The sequence below is a fragment of the Copadichromis virginalis genome, linkage group LG11 (genome assembly GCF_057382275.1).
Source record: "Copadichromis virginalis isolate Kocher_CV1m ecotype Utaka linkage group LG11, C_Virginalis_male_GT1.1, whole genome shotgun sequence".
Lineage (NCBI taxonomy): Eukaryota > Metazoa > Chordata > Actinopteri > Cichliformes > Cichlidae > Copadichromis > Copadichromis virginalis.
Genome location: NC_140628.1, coordinates 10,363,593 through 10,383,543, shown reverse-complemented (window position 1 = coordinate 10,383,543; position 19,951 = coordinate 10,363,593). Strand labels below are relative to the sequence as shown.

The 19,951-nt window shown below is 45.0% G+C and overlaps 1 protein-coding gene across 3 annotated transcripts in view; it reads right to left on the bottom strand.

Moving 5' to 3' along the window:
• The window catches only part of hivep3b (HIVEP zinc finger 3b), a 38,496-nt gene that overhangs the window by 5,785 nt on the left and 12,760 nt on the right, over positions 1–19,951 (bottom strand). The window contains exons 2-6 of one of the 3 annotated variants that reach the window (XM_085473080.1): positions 18,700–18,870; positions 6,156–8,505; positions 5,531–5,817; positions 3,365–5,398; positions 2,882–3,030 (exon numbers count right to left, since the gene is read on the bottom strand). In XM_085473080.1, the coding sequence (XP_085329206.1) occupies positions 2,882–3,030; positions 3,365–5,398; positions 5,531–5,817; positions 6,156–8,154 (4,469 nt within the window). In that variant the 5' untranslated portion in view covers positions 8,155–8,505; positions 18,700–18,870. Of the gene's footprint in view, positions 1–2,881; positions 3,031–3,364; positions 5,399–5,530; positions 5,818–6,155; positions 8,506–13,816; positions 13,880–18,699; positions 18,871–19,951 lie in introns of those variants that run through there. The other 2 variants (XM_085473079.1, XM_085473078.1) reach the window with 2 other exon arrangements.

Sequence of the window (19,951 nt, the reverse complement as noted above, 5' to 3'; positions counted from 1 at the left end):
CGCCAGCTAGTTTTCAGTTAAACCCTGAAAACAGCTGCTAGGAGCCCAGAAGGTGATAATGAAAGCTGCAAACCCCAAAGCCCAAAATATGCACTCAAAGATACTTGGAGGATTACTGCAGAGTGCAGTCATCATTCTTTCTTCTTTCACATTGCACTGCGAGCAAATTCAGTGATAATAACAAAGATAACTGTGGAAGTTAGTGATTGCAGCACAGATACATGCACAAACACACACACACACACAAAACTGAGAAACAAGGCTTTCTTTATGGTGCAGGTTGGGGAAGCCCCACCAAAACCCCTTCAGCACTGAGTCCCTCCACTACACCCTGGTGCAAAGAATAGCAGCTATTCTGCTCTGAACGGGTGGCCCTGCCAACAACATCAGCGGCTAAAGAGAGGGAAGGGAAGCCTGGCTATGGCCACCAACCTAAAATAGATACTACATATAAAAATCAAGCAACACATTTAGGTCTACTCTATAAAAAACATTGTTTATGCACAAACTTCATGTTTACCAAAAGGCTATTTGTAGACACGGCGTGGCACAGAGGTCTTATATCTGAATGAATTGTCCTCTATGAAAAATCCACTACTCATGGGGAAACTCACAAATCATTCTGAATTGTAAATATCCAATCTGTGCCGACTGTGTCTAATTACAGGATGTCACGACATCTACGAGACACCAGGCTGTGAATGTTCCCCGTTGTATAACAGAACCAGTAACGGCAAATCATAACAAATTGTTACACAACTGAAAAATAGCCTCAACAGTGAGAATGTGTTGTGTTCATTCAGGAGCTGGCTACTGTTTACCTGCCGTGTATTTCTTGCTACTGCTAAAAATATCCACCCACATATCCGAAAAGAAAAAAAAGTAAAGTAAGAGAACTTCACTTCAGTTATCTAGCATTAAATCAGCAGCATATCTCTCGGTACATTCAGTCAAAAATCATGTTTTAGCTTTATGAGAGCCTTGTTGGATGCTGGGAAGAATAATGCTTCTAACCAAAAGGAGCTACTAAAGATGATTAAAACATATTTAATCCTCATTTGAACAGAAAGAAACAGAATAAACTAATATTTTTGTCCTCAGTCTGTCTGAGTGGCACGGGTAAAGTGTTACAGGGTGTAACAAAACATGCATGGTTAACCATTTGCACCAGAGAAAACAATCATGTTTTTCACTGAATCAGTTCAGCTGCTGCCCACATAAACTTCCCCAGACTTTCACCATGACTAGTAAAAAGCATTTATTGTTGCCCATTTCCTGAAATCGATTATTGAGATGACAGTGTGGTACTATTAAACTCCAGAGAAGCCTGGAAGCAGATAAAATCTGGCAAGCCACTGGAACATAAACAAAGCTGCATGATACATATTCATAAAAGACTGCTTTCTAGAATGAAATGAGTGGCACACAGCTATGATTTCAAAGTCTTGACAAAAGGGAGACAGGGATAATGAGTCGGGATGAAAAGCATTCTGTTCTCTTCAAGATTGAGTAGCTGTGACCATTTGCATGCATGGTGGAAACGCAGGAGAACATCAAGGAGCAGGGATGAGAGACAGGAAGGACACAGAGGAGGTTTTGGAGGGAATGAAAACAAAATAATGTGCAGGTAAGTGAAACTGGAAGAGCTGCCAGAGAGAAATGGGCAACACCTCTGGGGTTTTTTTGTGGATGAAAGTGCACTTCCTGAAGTTCAGTGCCTTATCTACTGTTACACGGACAGCTTCTTTACACCTGACATTCATGCACCTAAGCAGGAAATGCAGGGTGTGCCAAGTGTTAACACTCTGGAAGAGAAAAACTCAAAAATAGAAAATTTACCAAAACCAAACCAAACCAAAAAGAATACCAGTATCATAGGAAATTATCCACGTAAGGCAACATTGTATACCTTCCTTTTATTCTTTTCCACTCAATTCAAATTTTAAAAAAACCCACGTTTTTCAAAGTGCTGTACAGAAAACAACAAGGGAATAGATAAGAAGTACATAGATATGAGATATAGTGGGTGCTAAACATGCAGTCACAGTCAAAAAAGGCACGGGAGACACAGTGAGCAAGTAGGCAGACTCGAATGACATTACGTAAAAACAAGTTTTAAGTCTAGCTTTCAAAATCTCAGTGGAGGGAGCAGATTTGACTGCACAGTTTGGGGGCAAACACAGAAAATTCCCAGACTCCTCTGAGTTTAAATCTAGACCGAGGGACGGTCATCAGCTGACTGGGGGGACCTGAAAGCTGAATAGGAGTGTAAGGAACGAGTCAAACCATGAAAGGCTTAGTGGACAAGCAGGAGGAAATCATAAAATAAAGATTTAATCAGATACATTTAATGGGGAAACTTTAGCTCGGAATACTCAAACCTCGGGAATAAAGCACTTGGTGCTGCAGGAAAATCACTCAGACATTTGTGGAAAGCATTTATGTGTTATCCTGATCTGGTCTGTAGACAAATATGACAGCCTCGACTGTGACTCTGACTGCTTGCAGACTGCTTCATACTGTGCCTCCGTGTGACTTTTTATAGCCATAAAAATATTAATGAGAGCCTCACAAAGTTGGAGACAACCTTTTCCGCCCTCTCACACACACAAACCCACACATACACACACAGACGCTGCTAGCTCTCCAAATTAACACCTCTAAAACACAGACATTCGTGCCAGCAGTGAGAGGAAAAAGCTTGGCTACAGGTACAAATGAAGTCCCTCTGGACTCGTGGCCTCCCATCTGTTATTGTATTTTCTCCATGCACTCTTGTCAGCTCTCCATAGGCTGTTTTGCAGTCAGCGGGCATTGGTTTATGAAGAAGTGTAATGAGGAGCTGCCATATTTTGAAACTATAGAATTAAACAATTCTTACCCTCCTTCAAAGATGCAAACCCGAGAAGGCTCGCTCTGCTTGGAGGTGGATGGTCTCTCCACTTCTCGCATCTCTTTATTTTCTTCCTTCTTTTCAGGCTGCTGCTGTTCCTTTACTTCAGTGAGGGTGCTGGGTGGGGTGGCATGTACCTACACTCAAGACACACATGGGAAAAAAATTCAAAACAACTTATAATAAAATGTTAAGTGCTGTTAAAGCAAGATTCAGTATAATTCCAGTTGTTTATCATTATGTTTTTCTAATGGCACAATTGGTGACCATGTTAGAAAATACTAGCATAGTATGCTACTATGCTAGTATGCTACTATGCTAGCAACCTAAAGAGATGAAGACCGCAGAGCTTTGACTTCTAAGATGTAGAAGTATTCAAGAGAAAAACAGACCGTGAAATGTTCTGATGTAAGCAAATTAAACATGGTCAACATTTAAGTGGAAATGTATGTTTATTGTGTTTATGTTTACCTCTGACACATGCGGCGTCCTGCTGTTTTCAGGGGCCACTTTGACTTCGGCTGGAGTAGGGGCCGTAGCCATGGTATAAATCTCAGAAGTGTGCTTCTGTTTAGAGCAGAGCAGAGACAGGGCGACCTTTGTGCTGATGCCTGGCAAGTTGGGGTTGTGAGCGCTGACGCTCCAGGTTGAATAAACTGAAGTGCGGGGGTCCCTCTGGGCAGATGGGTTGGGTTTAACATACTTCTGGTAGCACCAGTTGACTGAGGTTGAAGTGTGGAGGCTGGGGAACGAAGATGTGCTTGCGCCCACCTCCACAGCTGACACAGCTTCCTTTTTTTGGGTGATCTTCTCAGTTGTTTCCTTCTCTTCCACCTTTTCTTCCCTGTCATTTTTCCTTGGCTGGTCTTCTGGCTGCCCATGCACATCCACACTCGTTACTTCTAATGTATCCGATTTCTTCTTTTCCTTTTCCAGCTTTTTCCCAGTTGCCTTCCTTTCTTCTTCCTGTACTACCTTTGGTTCCACACGGCCCTCCTCCTCTTCTTCCTTATGGTGGCCCTCCTCCTCTTCCTCCTCTTCTTCCTCCTCTTTAACTCTTTTCTGGTGACGCTGGGCTTCTGTGCTGAGCTCAAGACTGGCTGCAGGGGACAGCATGCGCTTACTTCCTCCTGCCCCTAGTGGACCGTATCCATCTCCAGATCCTGAGGCCAGCTCTGATGACAGAGACAGAGGAAGAAGGCTCTTGACATCTGGAGAGGGGACTTTCAAGTAGCTCCTTTGCAGTGTCTCCCGTTCCACCTGGCCCATGATGACCATAGCCGTGCAAGAAACTGGTTCCTGTGAGCGGGTGGAAACCAGAATCTGGGAAAGTGTGGTATACATTGCACTGGCATATGTGGGTATATGAGTCTGGAGGCGTACTGGCACCACGAGAGACACTACTGGTGCAAGCTGTGCCAGGCATGTGGCGATGACCGGCCTCGGGTGGTGGTAGGAGATTGTCACAAGGGACTCCTGAGTCAGTGAAGAAGACACAGAAGAAATGGGGGGTCTGCTTTCTGTAGTTTGAGGAGAAGAAATGTGTGTGGTAAATCTTGGAGGAACGGGCAAGTACATGGCCTGGCTCGATGTATTCCTGGAAGAAAAATGGCGAGGAAAAGGGGGAGGAAGCTGATGGAGGGGTATTCCCAACCTTTCAGCCATGTGGATTTGTACTGGATGTATCTGTACAGGCGGGGATTCTGTGTGTGACTGTAGAAATGCTCTTTGAATGATTTGGGTGGATAGTACTTCCGATATGGCTGTGGTGACCGGGAGGAGCTGGGACAAAGACCCTGGGGGAAATGCTTGATGCCCTCTGGGGTGCAAAGGAAGCACCTCCTGAGAGGATAAAGAAATTTGTGGCTGTAACAGCTGCAAAGCCTTTCCAGTGGCATCGAGGCTAAACTGGGAGCTTACTCCAGTGGAGTACAGAGGAGAAAGATTAGAGTAGGAAGGACCAGGTTGCGGACTCTCTGCTCTGGGCAGCTGACTAGTTCTGCCTCCTACTTCCTGTTCTGGTTCCCCTAATGGAGCATGCTTCACTAGAAGACACTTTCTCCTTTCCTTCCAGGAGGATGCAGACTGCTGAGGAGACAGGGATCCATAGTCAAAGGACTTACTTCTGATCTCTGGGATCTGCTCCGTTTGTTGTGGACTAGCTGGGGCCTGCTCTGAGGCTGAGCGCCTCATCTCCTTGTGGCTTTGGTGGTGTTGGTGAGAAGCAGATGGCACCATCAACATCTGGGAACTTTGGCTACTGGGAGCTCGGGCAGCTTGCTCTGATTGTGCTACATCCTCAAAAGAAACAGAAAAGTTTGAAATGTTGCTTTCTTGACTGGGGCTGCGAGGCAAAGACATAGACTCAAAGCTGGACTCTCCAGAGGACTGGGCAGCTTCTGCCAGCCTGAGTCTTTTCTTCTTTGGTGGCAGCTTCTCTGCAGGGAGCTGGGCCAATGTCTGACTTCGTTGAGGCCAGTGGAACTCCTCTACTCTCTCTGCCTCCTAGGACAGATACATTTTTTTTATAAATTTAGTATTTAAGTCAATGGTAATGATGCTAACTTGGACAAATGCATTGTATGAAGACTGTAAACAAGCAAGAAAAAAAAACATAATTCAAAAAGGTACATTTACCTTTGATGAGGATGCTGTCAGCGGGGTTGACACAGGTGGCATTTCAGCATCGGGCTCCACAGTAACAAGTATCTCCGGCACTTGAATATTTGGCTGGCGGATGAGGCGAGATGTAGAGGGTGATGGTTTTGGCTCAGGTTGTGTTTGCTGACTCTCTCTGAGGTCTGGATCTTGACTTTCCATAGATATACTCTCTTGCTTCTCAAAAGAGCTAGTGTGTTGGATGACAGACACACCCTTCCTGTCCTGCTGCTGCTGTTGGTTTGGTTCAGTCTGTAAGGAAACACCTAGACACAAACAGTAGAAAAATTAGCTCCCATTATAGGGCATCAGTATTGTGCTTTTGAGTGATGCAACTTAGCATTTTGTGGATTCTATTCCCATCTACTGTACAGTGCTACGGGTTACATGGTAGTAGTTTTTCCCGCTTTCTGTTTAACTATGTTAAGACAGTGATGTAGTTTTAGATATTCACTGCTTTAACTTTTAGGTATATGATAATCTGCATGTCTCAGATGCTAAAATGGCATAGAAAAGGTCTTCAAGAGAATAGCTGTATCGATTATGCAACTTAACATAATGATTTTAGCTAAAAAAACATATTTTGTATGTATGAGAGACAAACCTGAGAGGGCCTGCTTCTGCTCTGGTCTGCGTGGTACTGGAATGAGGCCTCCAGAGCTGCCAGACACAGCTACAGATCCAGGACTGGGAGGATCCTCCTCCAGACTCTCCTCTTTCCTCCGCTTCCTCACAGCCATGGCTAACGCTCGAAACTTATGGTGCATCATCAGCGGGCGATCTACACTGCACGCTTTGCTTGCATCCCTGCTCTCTTGCTCCTGCCCTGGGCAGATGCTTCTGTGGGCCTCGAAGACTTCACTCTCTTGAAAGCGGGCCCCACATGTTCCACATTCAAACACGGCGGGACTCTTTTGCTGTTGTTGTTGTTGCTGTGGCTGTCTGGGTAGTTCGGTGCCTCTTGTTGAGGAGGAGGAGGATGTGGTGGGACTGGGCTCCTCCAACATTGACTCGGCTCCCAGGGGAACCTCTATGGCAGGCTGGCGCTTGAGCATACGCTGCGCATGGCCGATCCTCATCTCTGCGACCACTGCTTGCTGCTCATCAAAAGATTGGCAGAGGCGGTAACCTCTGGGTGACATGGTGCCAGAGGCAAAGGGCTCTCCTTGGCTGGTTGATATTGGCATTGAGTGGCTTCTAAGCAGAGGCACTGCTGACTGGTCCTGCGTACCCGGTGGATCAGCGTCAGGATTATGGATGTGCCTCAAACCACTGGGGCCTGCGGCTTCTCCTTTGGGATCAAAGGCATAGGGGTCTTTGGGGGCAGTAAATTTGGGTGACTCCATGCTGCTCTTCCGTGACAGGGAGGAGCGTCGAGGCTTAACGCTGTCAATCTCACTCGTGTCTACTACTGCTTCATTGATAGTGATGAGCTTGGTAATGTGTTCTATTACTTGGGTTTTGGGTACGGCGAAGGAGATGTTCTTCTCCTCGGTTCCTGAGGGTGAGGAATGTGAGGGATGAGGCTGCTGCTGGTGGGGACTCCGCTGCTGCCCTCCCAGCCTTCCATATTTCCCTAAAATAATTTCTGCGTAGGTTTTGGCACTGGAACTAGGAGGGCTAACTTGGCATATGTCAGTACTGCCTGATCCGGAGAAGTAGCCCGACTCTGTGCTGCCTTTACTGCCAGGCCCAATAGAAGAAGATGATGTGGAGAGGGAAGAGGGTGGGTCATCTGGAGAAGCCATGGGCCCACGTTTTCTCTCACTAAGCCTCAGTGCAAGTCTTTGCTTGACAGCGTGGGAGTCTTCAGGCCTCTGGCTCTCCTCTGAGCTTCTCAGGCGCTCCTTACCTCCTTTCCTATGCTGCCCCAGCATCTCTTTAGAGGATTTTCTGTGCTGGCCAGTCTCGTCCTCAGACTCAGTGCTTTCTCCCTCTGTGTGTTCCTCAGGGTCTTCCCCAGCGCCACTGCCTTCTGCACCACTCAAACTGGGCTCATCTCGACTGGATGCCAGACCCGCTTTAATACGATGGGCATGGGACTTGCGGTGTTTGTATAAGTTGCTCTTGGTCTTAAAGGAAAACCCACAGGGCGCACATGGGTAGGGTCTTTCTCCTGTATGTGATCGTATGTGTTTCTGAAGAACGCTTGGCTTGGCACATGGACGGCCACAGTAAGTGCACACATATTTCCCTGGTTTTTGTGGTTTCTTCTCCCCTTTCCTAGGTGAGCTAACCCCTTCTAGGCCCTGTTGACTGGAGTGAGTTGGAACGCCGTGAGCATGCTCACCCTGGGTGGAGGACGTAGAGGGGAGGGATAAGGTTGACGAGGAGCTTGTAGAGAAGAAGCTGCCTCCTGAGGGACCTGGGGTATCTGAACGCTGCCATGCTACTGCTTGCTGCTGCTGTAACCGAAGCAGGTCAGTGCGCTTGGGTTGGCGGTTTTGTAGGCGGCCCAAGGCTCTGTGTACAGGACGAGGATTAGAAGGCTGCTGGGGTTGCTGAGGTGGACAAGAGCCCAATGAAGATTCAGATGTCACATGCTGCTGCGCTTGCCTTCCAGAGCGCTCCCCATCAGCCGGATGGCTGGGCTCAGCCTCCATAGAGTGGGGAGGAGACCTCACAGACTCGTAACGAAAGGCTCTCGGAGCCTCATTGGTCTAACCGCATGGCAGCAGAGAGGTCAGAGGCATAGGAACATTGACAGACTAAGTTGTAAATCAAAATGGAGCACCTTTTTCAGAGTGGGCCAAAAGTTATGCAAGAGGACAAAATGAGGCATCATTAAAAGGTGCCCTGGAGCCACATGGATGCAGGTAAACATGGATCATTTCTCCGTTCAAAGCAGCTCTGCTTCTATCTAGCCTCAGCCATTTTAAAAGTCCTCCCAAGGTCTTTTTTGCATCTTTTTTGTTCGTTGGCAAGACTGTTAGTTGTTCGTCTTTTAAATGGGTCTAGAGAAACAGAAAAAGCAAAGGAAGCAATGAAAGCACTGAATGAGAAAAAGGAAAATTAATCAATCATCAAGCAGATTTCTTTCAAAAAAAGGTCCATGTGAAAATACTGTAAACATAACATTTCCCTTCTTCACTTTCCAGCAAAGTTCCTCTAAATAAAACCAACAAAACAAGACAAAGTAGCAATTAAGGTCCTGCTGTTTTGACTGCAGTCAAAAGTAAGAAATCAACAGATCATATTTAGAAACAGAAAACACAGTGGGCCCTGTGAGGAAGACTTAGTGTGCTTTTAAAAACCAAAAGAGTTACACCGATAAAGGGGAAGGTCAAAATCATTGGTGTCTTATTAGCAAATGTCATATTAAAATATACTTCCACATATCATATTATGAGAAATTGGGCTACCTTTCTTGCTACTGAATTGGGTCAGTGTTGTCATGACGACACTGACAAGGTAAGTGCATCAATAAGTTATTGCTCTCATCTGTCCTCACTTAAACTCTTATTAAGATAGTGGGTACTGCAAATCTATATTAAAATGCAAGGTCAAGCTGTTCTACATGGGAAACTGAGCATGTGCTCATCTGATGTATGCACACAACCCCAAGGTGTGTGCACAGCTCTTGAGTTCCTTAGACTGTGACAAATTAGAAATTAAGACTTCTACTCCAAACAGTGGAATCACAATCATATCTAACTGACGGCCTGCTTACTGGGCAGGAGTCTGAGGAGCCCGAGGCCAGAAAGTCAACATCCAAACTACAGGCACCAGAAAAGGAGACCGCAGTGTCAGGGCAAAGAGTCAAAACAAATGTTCGAAATATAGTCCTTGCATATCTGATCTGGCACCGAAGCTCAAGGGTGTAAATGAAGGGGGTTGTTTTCTAGTGGAGAAGAAGAACTTGACAGCAGCTGGGTGTCAGTGTTAGCCTCTCGCACTACACTGCCACCAGGGTGCAGTGTTTATGAGTAGTGTCTTCACACAGAGTCTACAGTGACACGGTCCTGTAAGACCTTTCATCTGCTCTTTCACACTTACACTACTAAAAAGCTGTGTTTATGAGGAGCCAAGTATAGCTCATCAGAGAGTCAGAGATGAGGCTATGATGAAATTTCATATTTTATCAAGATGTATGTACTGCAATATTTCCCCACTTACTGCCAAGCCTGCACTCCATCTCAACTCAAGACACGGGATTCTTGTACCAAAGCCAATCAAAACACACTGTGGGAATGGATTGGGTCAATCATAACATTATTGCTGAGCAGCCGTGCCCAACTGCTTACAGTCCCAGCACAGTCACGTCCAGAGTATCAGTCACCATCTAAGACGCTGATAGTGCTTACAGCTCCCTGTGTCGGAATCTGCGCTTCACTGCTCATTGAAGGAGAACACCACGTGTGTTCACTTCACAGCTGCAGACCTCTGCAACAGTGCAGACAGCATGCACCTAACGTGCCGCACAGATACCGACTGAAAGGGGGTGAAAATGTACCTATTTCCTATTATACATGCATATAAAGTACTAGGAAGGAGAGAGCTGAGGAATGAGGAAGAGAGAAAAGACTGAATCAGTGATCCAGTGGCTGAATAAACAGACCCTGCAGAAGACTGCGGCTTAAGGTGCAAGGGGTGGCAAGGCAGCAATGACAGTTCTTTATAACGAGCTACGCTTTTACTCTCTCCATATGTCTAGAAAAACACAGCACAGTCAGCCTTCATTAGAGCCAGTTTAAAGTGGAGTAAAAAGAAAGTGAATCACTCTTCCTCCTGGAAAAAAAGCTCGCCAGATTCTCAGCTCCATTTCCACGTTTCCACACATCTGCTAAGGGCCCATCATCTATCTGTACAGTGTGTGTTTCTCTAAGCAGACTAGTGCTTTGATTACAGCAGACTTTCACCATCAACACTCAGCAATTACACGACATAACAAACCAAAACAGCATTAAAATTCTCCATCTTCACTTTTCTGGCTTCCATATTCTCAGTTTTACGCGAGGACTTTGTCTAGGGTTCAGCAATAGCTTTTGTGTGTTAAGTCATGGGGACACATTACTCCCCAGGCCCAAATTAAAATGAGTTAGATTGTGAGTAAATGAAGAGTTGACAGACTGAAGGGTAAATACCGACACGCTTAAGAAAAGAAAAATGACAAACAAATATAGTGGGTTAAAGAAAAGAGAGAAAGAAAAGGACAAGGAAAAATGTAGCCAGACAGACAGTTAAAAAGAAAGTGTGTAGAAGGACGATTCTGTGCAGTGAGCATGAGAAAAGCAGACAAATAGCCTTCCTTAACCCTGCCGTAATAAATGTCTCTCTTCATGTAGTCGGCTATCAGGGTGTAATTTTAATGATCCCAAGCATAGCTGTTGATGCAGCCCTTAAACAGGGCAATTAGAAGGCTTTAAGGTTGGGAAGAGCACTGCTTACATTATTCATGGCAGTCTAGACTGCCAGGTTTGAATGGGGAAGCACACAGTTAAGGCCTTCCCAGGAAGACGAGGGAAAGGAATGCAAAAGTCTAGGCGACATTAAACCCTAACACACACACACACAGACGCACAGACTCTTCCGCTTACAGAGTACATACAGTGAACAGCACTAGCCTCCTCACAGCAATGCCTTATAATACTTAGTAGCCCCAAATCCACTCTGACAGATCTGACCGACCAATCAGCCGCAGCGCCCCGAGGTGACCTACCCCCGTCAACCGATCCTCCTGTAGTTTGATGAGGGGTTTTCCTTCCTCATGATTCTAATACATACACTAGTGTACTTAACAAAAAAAAAAGATCACATTAAGACCTTGTATCATACTGATGAGGGTGAAGCAAGGTCGATCTTTGCTCTATTTCTAGACTGAGGTGCGAGCAGGAAGTTGCCAGCGCAGCTGTCATACAGTGTTATATTCTTTTTATCGGTGATGTCAGATCAAACCCCACCCCCCAAAAAAAAAAGATTTCATCTGTCCTGAACCATTGTAGCAGCCTTATGGTGCATTCAGAGATTTGTGGCGTGAACTAGTTTTTTATATCTGCTCCAAAAATGCGATAACCAACCAGCTCAAAAAGACGAGAGGGCAGAATGAGTGAGCAACGAGTGCAGAGTGTGTGCGTGTGTGTGCGTGCAAAAGGGGCTTTGTCAGCAGAAACAGACGTTACTGCAGGTACCCAAGGGAGCCCTGACACACGGAAGAGCTCACACTCCATCTCTTTCACACACACACACACACACACACACACACACACACACACACACACACACACGTGCTGTCACACACCGTCACACCCTGTCTCCACTCATCATCTCTGCCCAGCAGTTATACTTCTAAAACTGTAAAACCCTCACCAGAAAATGCATGTACTTAGCTGTGGTTACACATTGCAGCTTTACCTTTTTTTTTATCTATATATATATAAGTAAATGCTAAAATTCCAGAGAAAAACATTATTTCAGATAACTTGTCTTTCAAATAACGCTAAATATCTGCAAAATAATATGTTTGGCTGTTAATTACTTTTTTTTTTCCTGTACTGGTTTCGATTAACATGTACAACAACGCAACTAACTTTCATTCTGACTTTCAGTATATCCGTCACTTAGCTCAATAACCACCACAGGAGCTTTGTCAAAAGTTCAAACTTGACCCACGAGGAGGGTTTTGTGTTCCTTCGTCATATCCTCATCGAGACTCTGACATATTCATGTAGCTGGTTATGACGGATAAGATTAATGCATAGGAATACTTTGCACTCTGATAACTAATAAACCTTTTTACGTGCTGTCTAAAAAAAATCTGCTGTCATACCCTTCAAACACACAAACACACAGATCTCACCCCATCCCATTCTTTCTTACTGGCAGCAGCCTGGTGCAGGTTCCCATGGAAACCAGCCTACTCTGAGCAATGGCAGATGGAGAGGGAGCTGGAGGTCTAAATTTATCTCCCAGCATCCTCTCTGACTACAGACGCACACTGGCAGCAGGAAGTGAGGAGAGGTACTGCTTGGCCTGTGCACGCACTGACAAGTTGGCATGACCCTTGACATCTAACTCCACCCCTCCCACCCCTGACCCACCTCTTTTTAATGACAGCTTGAACCAATAATTGATCATTTTCAGCATTCACAGACGTTTTACTGCATTCCTAAAATTGTAAGGTAACTGGAAAATGAGAAAAGTCCTAATACCCCTGCCATCATCGCCAAAAACTGTCGATCAAACTTGGACCCAAAATGCTACAATAGTCTGAAACGTAGGCAGGAATAGTTTGATTTGATAGACAAGAGGGGGGAAAAAACACTCGCCAAGGGATATCAGCGCTGTCAGCCGCGTGGTAAGGAAAACGCTGTCTGACAAAACACCACATACCAGAGTCCTCACTCACTCACTCCCTCCCTCGCTGAGCTCTTTGCGGGACGCGCTGGGATCGCCGTACCTCTGGGTGTAAAGAAGGATTTCGCAGGGCTTCAACAAGACTGGCAGTTCACAAACTGTCGCCGTGTTCATTTTGATTAAACACAAGCCAGCGAACTGCAGGTCAATACCGGTCTTTAAATCAAACAAGGGAGAGCTCAGCTGGGTAATGCACACCTCCGTGTTTGAATTACATCTCTGGCAGCACAAAATCTGCCGCTCTGCTCACAAAAATCAACCACAACAATTAACTGACTACAACTTGGGCTAATTGCAGGCTGCCAGGTTTGCATTGTTTTATTTATGGCTGACACCTTCTCGGATTTAAATCATCTGTTTCTTTTGTAGCGACTTAGTTTGAATTATAACCCAGAATTTGACTCAGAAGTCTTCACCTTTAATTGGCGACAACCTACACTTACATCCACTTTTCCACAAAACTTCCTCAGAGACTCAGATGGTGAGGGAGACTCTGACATTAACTAAATCTGTAAGTTGTATCGTAATGTCTGCATACTGTAATTTGCTTAATGAGAAACCACAGAAAAAGACTTATTGACAACTACTTGAATCCTTCAACTAAAAAAAAAAACTCTTCTGGTTATTGACTACTCAAAAATAAGAAACTAAACTTTTAAATTTCAATAAAAAATATTTCAAACACAATAACCAACAATGTGACTCTTAATAACTAACTAGCCTGTTTGCTGTGGCTAACAAGTACACTAAAGTAATGATGAGGGAAAGAGAAGGTGAAACGAGGAAGATTAAATGGATTAGATGGATCAAAATAAGAGAGGAAGGCTGGAAGAAAAGGATAGGGTGAGTGGGGTGCAAATAGAGAAAGAGAGAGAGCGTGAGAGGGAAAGAAACAGACAGAGTTTAGATTACCTGACAGAGCAGTCTGGTCTTCCCCCTTAGAGACGCTTCACAGGCACTGTGAGACAAGCTGGGAGAGCCAGAGAGTGAGAGCGGATATGACTGTTTGAGTGGGTGTATTGCAGTGAGAGACGGAGAGAGAGAGAGAGGGAGAGAGGGAGAGGCTTGGGGTGAAGCAAAAAAGGAGAGATGGAGAAAGAGGGAGCGAGAAAGACACTAAATGAATGTTTCCACTGTACAAATGCAAAGGGAGGAGGAAAAAGATGTGGCGAGAAGAAAGTAAAGGCGACTCACACTCACAGAGCATCTGAAAAAAAAAAATCGCCTCATTGCAGTAACATCATTAATTGCCACATTTCTTAGTGCCAACAGAACCGTCACAGTGAAACCAAAACCCTCCGGCTTACACGATCAGGACAGGATCGTCGGCTGCTGTTTCTTTAACTCGTCACATTGCGCGGCTGTGGCACACCTCGACAGACAGGATTACAAACAGGTCTTGCACGGGGTTTTCCCTTCAACGCAGAACCCTGGAGGCGATTCCTTGCAATTATCGCCTCCTTATCTACAAACTTATCTTATTGTAGTGGCAACTGTGCCACAGCAGCAGCCTTCGTTCCTAAGTGACAAATCTTTTGCTGACATGGACGTGTCTCGTTTACGTAAACCTTCCAGTTCCAGCCAGAGTGCCACTGTGCCGCATCTGTAAATGAATTCCAGAGTGGCATCCATTCAAGCAAGCCCCCGCATTACGCAGAACTCGGGCTAGGCCTATCAGCAGTGCAACACGAGGGAGAGAGAAACAGAAAGAGAAAGAGAGAATTTAGAATGAACGGAGGTCCTGCTGTTCCACAGAGCTTTGCCTCACTGGCAGAGCACAGGAAGTGTGAGTCACACACTCTAAAATAAACACACTCGCACGGCGTCGAGCCGGCACACAGAACGAGCGGATGGCTGGCCCGCTGATCAGAAGGCAGGCAGAGAGAACATGGATCCATGCAGGCCAGCAACACGTGCTGACCTGGTTGGGATTCACCGCCTGGAAAAAGATGATTGTCTCCAGCTCTAATTGCTCTCCATATTTCTTTTCATGCTTCTCTTTTCAACCTTCTCTGCCACACACCATCTTTTTATTCCCCTCTTCACGTTTTTTTTTGCTTACGTCACCTCTTCCACATGCACCACGGCTGGATTGTCCACATGTCTCCCCATTCTTCCTCCTCTGGTTCGTGTTTCCTCTCTTGTTTTATTTGGTCGCATTCAATAGCAGTTTTGTTCAGGACTTGGTGATTACCCCTGGCTCTGTGCGGCTGACTGCTGTAAGGGGACTGTGCTAGCCTGATGCTGGGCTACTCTCACAGGCTGCTGGCCGAGGCACTGTATTGTGTCTCCCTGAATGTGCTCATTGTCACCATTTACAGCACGCACCTTCTATACTGTACTTCCCTGTGAGGGACCTTCACCCATCCGTCATCCCTTTGTCCTCTGTTCCTAAGACTGAAGACTTCTGACGGGAAGGTGGGGATGTCGGGGGTGGAGGCTGACGCCTGGGAACAAAACTGCCACTATGGCAGTGATTGACAGGGAAGTCGCTTTACGCAGACCTAATGATTAGTGAGGCCAGGGAACGAGCAGCAGATAAACAGTCGGATTTGGAGCAAGAAAGAAAGCTAGGATGGCTTAAGGAGAACAGGACAGATCATATTTTGAAAAGTAAATTAAAATGGGAAGTGCAGCAACTGTGAAGGTGGGACATAAAGCTTTCATTAGGCTATAATAAATGGTAACTGTATACTACCCACTGGCCCAAAGCAAGCAAGACTTACAGTATGCAAAGCTGCGCTCATTTACAGTAAATGGAAACAAAGGCTCCCCTGTGGTACGGTCACACGAGGCAGCTTCATGTGTACTGCAGACACCTTCATATATAACATAATGCAGGGACAAGAAACACCTAAAATGCAAACATTGTATTATAAGAAACACTGTGCCGTTTTGAATCGGCCACAGACTATAATTTAGACCAAATGAGTGGTTTGCGCATTTACAGACAACCATAGAGATGGCATATTTTTGGACTTTCACCTCATAAACTGCAGACATAGGCAGTAAAGTGGGCAAACACGGTAGTATGTAGAGAGGGTTCTCTCTGTTCCACGGGCAGATTATTTCAGACTTGTGGTCTTCCAGTAAACTGAACCCCTCTGTCCATAAAGCTGTGGTATTATGATAGAAATAAGAGTCATTTAAAGAGGGAGCGTACCTAGTCTACAAAAGCTGCAGTGGCTCGGTGTTGATCTACCTGTTTGTTTATATTTGGAAGACAAAAAAACAAAACAAAGAAGAAGAGTGCCTTTTGAGAACTAAACCACTAAATCTGGTCATTAATCAAAAAAATACACTCTGACTGTGTCACTGTTTCATGCTCAGCCTCCACTTCAGAATATAAACTTTGTATGACAAGTTTAATCACAGCAATATCTCTGACAGGCCACACGTCAGGTTATACTCCTGACTGTAGGACTCCAATAAACAGTGAGCACTGCTCAGCTGAGGTCAAATGGAGTCATTTTAAAAGGAAAAAGGATTGCTGGACAATCCCTTGGCTTAGTGTAAACATGCATCCATTCTCTGAACTGCTTATCCCACTAAGGTGGCAGGGGAGTTAAACCTTTCCCAGCTGATGATGGGCCAGGGGTTGGGTACCTCCTGGGCAACGAACACTGGCTCATTATAGAGCAGCACAGTCATTCAGGCTTACATCCACGCGTATGGCCGATTTAGAATCTTCAATTAACCTGAGTTAAATAATGTTATACATGCTTTGTGACGATAATCTGCTGCCTGCCCTGTTCACTGCTCTGACATTCAGGGCTGCATGCAGCGAAAGTAACCTGCATGTCATTAAGCTGGAGGGAAGCAAAGGAAACTGTACCTGGAGAAACTCCACATGCAAAGGCTCCAGCAGTTAATGTGATACCCAAAGTTTAAAATGCAACATCCATTTCTAAATGTCCATCCATCCATCGCAAACTAAGATGCTGATGCGATGTCGAGATGATATTCGGATGTCGAGGTCAGGTTGTAGGCACTTCCTGAAAACGTGAAATTGCTACATTTTAGCACATTTGGTACTATTTTCCAGACGATGGAAGATTGGAGATTTGTGTGCCTTCCACCAGAGGCTGCTAATGTCGCCTGAAGCAGTAAAATAAATGTGTGGTTTAAATCAATAAATATCTGATCGATGAAAAATATCCATAAATCTAAAACAAGCTGTCAGCATAACTATTTTGGACATGTTTTTCCCGAGGGTACCTGCTTGTTGGCATTCAACAGGATTAAGGAAATAAACTGTATTGACAGAAGTGCTGCTCCACCTATAGGAGCATGAAAGTCACGCCATGAAGCTCCCTGCACTCAGTTTCTGTTCTGATGTTAATGCCAGAGGAGCTCTGGACGATGGCAAAAGAACAACAAACGCTATATAAATATTGAGAACTCTTGCAGAAATAGCAACTCAAGTCCAAAAAGATCTGTACTTGTGTTTTGATTATGTGAAGCCATAAACATTTGATCAAGTTATTATTAGCTTTGAACGATGATGGAAAAGACCTCAGAATTATGGAGAAGTTTTACTAGGAACAAAGTCCGGCAATCAGAAGCAACAATGAAATTGGAGAATTTGTCAACATCAGAAGAGGTGTACGGCAAGGGTGTGTGCTGCCACCTGGCCTATTTTCTCTGTACAGCGAGCACATCATGTGCAAGATTGAATGAAGCCAGGAATTGTGGTCAGTGGCGCCTAATTAATAACCTGAGGTATGCAGACGACACTGTAATCATTTCAACATCTAAAGAAAACTTGAAGAAAATGATCAGTTTTATGGCACCAATGAACTGAATTGAATCCAATGAGCTCTTTAGATTGACCTATCCTTTCACAAATGTTTGTAAAGACACTCAGTGGCGATGGGACTGAAAACACCTGACTTCAAAGATTAATAGCTGTACTTTTGTCCATATAGTGTAGCAAAGCCAAATTTACAAATCCAAAGTATCAAAAAACCCCATTGATCTTATAATGACCAGTTACAGAAAGGGAACCAAGCGGCCAGCTAATGGAGTTGAACATGCAAGTCTTTTGTTAATGCCGATTGATACATACCCAGAGCAGATGTGATATCTGACCCTGCAAAGCATTCATAGCCTTTTTTTTTCCACTCAGCACCTCTGCATTTTATTTTTTAAACAAATAATCTAAATATTAAATAATATAATGCTAAATCCCTTTCTTGCTGGCTATTCCTCTAACTTTTCTGAGAAACAAAAGAAGGTAAACTTTAGCCACGCACAGCATACTCATTATCTTTTTCTTTACCACGCTGCTGTAGCATCATTAAGTGCCAGTGTCTATATATCTGACAAAGTAAGCTTTATATTGTGAGGACAGCTACCAGGAAATCGCGTCCGCATGGCTGCAGAGGGTAGTGATTATGGAAAGTAGCTTGGTGCTCATTGGTAAGTGTTACCATATATAGAGGCAATATATCATTTGCAATTTCTAGTGTAACGGCTAAACCTGGTTATTATATATCTGCACAGTATTAGTAAAAGTCTTCTGAGATCATTTTGACTCACACTTCAAAGGCAAAAAGGGTCTTCTGACATGTAACAACTTCAAAGTGAGCAAACGCATTGCAGCTGAATGGGGAGTTACTGTAACAGAAGTGAAACAAACGGAAAAAAAGAAACAAAACCTGTCTTCGGACAGCTCAGTGCCACACATCTGAATGCATAACTTGCAGCATGCAAATGACATACAAGAGTGACAAAGCATTGTGGAGGGAGGGAGGGGTTAGCTTGAGCAGATAAATATAGAAAGAGGAACTGACATTTTCAAAAGCTGTCCTCCCAGCGCTCGCAAGTTTCAGTGATGCGTAGATGTCAAGATCACAGTGCACAGTCTCCCACGCAGCCCACCGTACCCGCCGTTCACACTTGGCTGCTTTAAATTTGCTCTCTTAGTTGTGGTGCGAACTGAAAAGTGTTGGCTCGAGGCAAACCTGCGATGAGATGAAGGTGTCCAGTTAATTGAAAGGAAAGGGGACAAAGATGCAGCTCTTGGTATTAAAGCCATGTGACGAGCACGTGAAAAGCATCCACCTGAATCTCTTGGCAGGTTACCTGTATAAAAAGGTTAGAAAGTTCTCAGATTACCCAACAATGAGGGGGGAAATATGCTATAGTCAAAGAGCACCCTGATTGCGTTTATAGATTCCCACATCAAGCGATTTTTTATCTTGTGACAGCGATCCCTTGGTGCGGTTACTTTTGTTTTTGCTGAATCGATCTATTTTTCTCGATGAAGTCACCCAAGTGGATTGCTCCCCAGCGATGGAAAAGCCGGTGCTAGTTCCTCTTTTTGCAGCTGCTGTACTGCATCCTGTGTGAAGCTGCAACAGGTACGACTTAGCGCTGGCTGCTTGGTGTGTGACCCGGCGTCAAGCTTTATCTGCACATCTAAGTAAGGGGTTATTTTGTTAATTCACGCCGCCATGCTGGAGCTGCTCGTGCTTTTACTGAGGCCTACACAAACACAGACACGGGGGAAGAGTCAACAGGTGGACGCTCACCCTGAGTGTGTTCAAACATGACAGTTGGCCTACAGAAAGTATCAACACAGCAAACCTCGGTCCCCACCTTCCTGTTGCTCGGTTGGCAGAAGGGCATTCTTCTGATCAGGGAGTTTACTCAAAGCTAGCCCAGGCCAAGTAATTGCTACCCACAGTGACAAACAACTCCATTCAGTCTAAGTGTCGGTTTACAGTTTACTCTCCCTCCTCCACTGCGAGGCCCTGCTGACCATTCTGCTTGGTGCCACGCTGCATTAGTGGCCTGTCAACAGAGCCTCTCCTGACGCATCAACGCCTCGTCAGCCTCCAGACCCGATGCGCTTATATACAAACGCCGTGTGCCACAACCCGTCTGTTTGTGTGTTTATTTCTCTGAAAGTGGAGGTGTGTGTTATGGAGAGAGAAGGAAAGAGTGCGAGACGCAGAATAACAAGACAGAGAAGAACAGAATGTGCAAATGCGTAGGAGAAAGGCAGGGACAGAGAGAGAGAGAAGGCTCTCGCATGTGGTC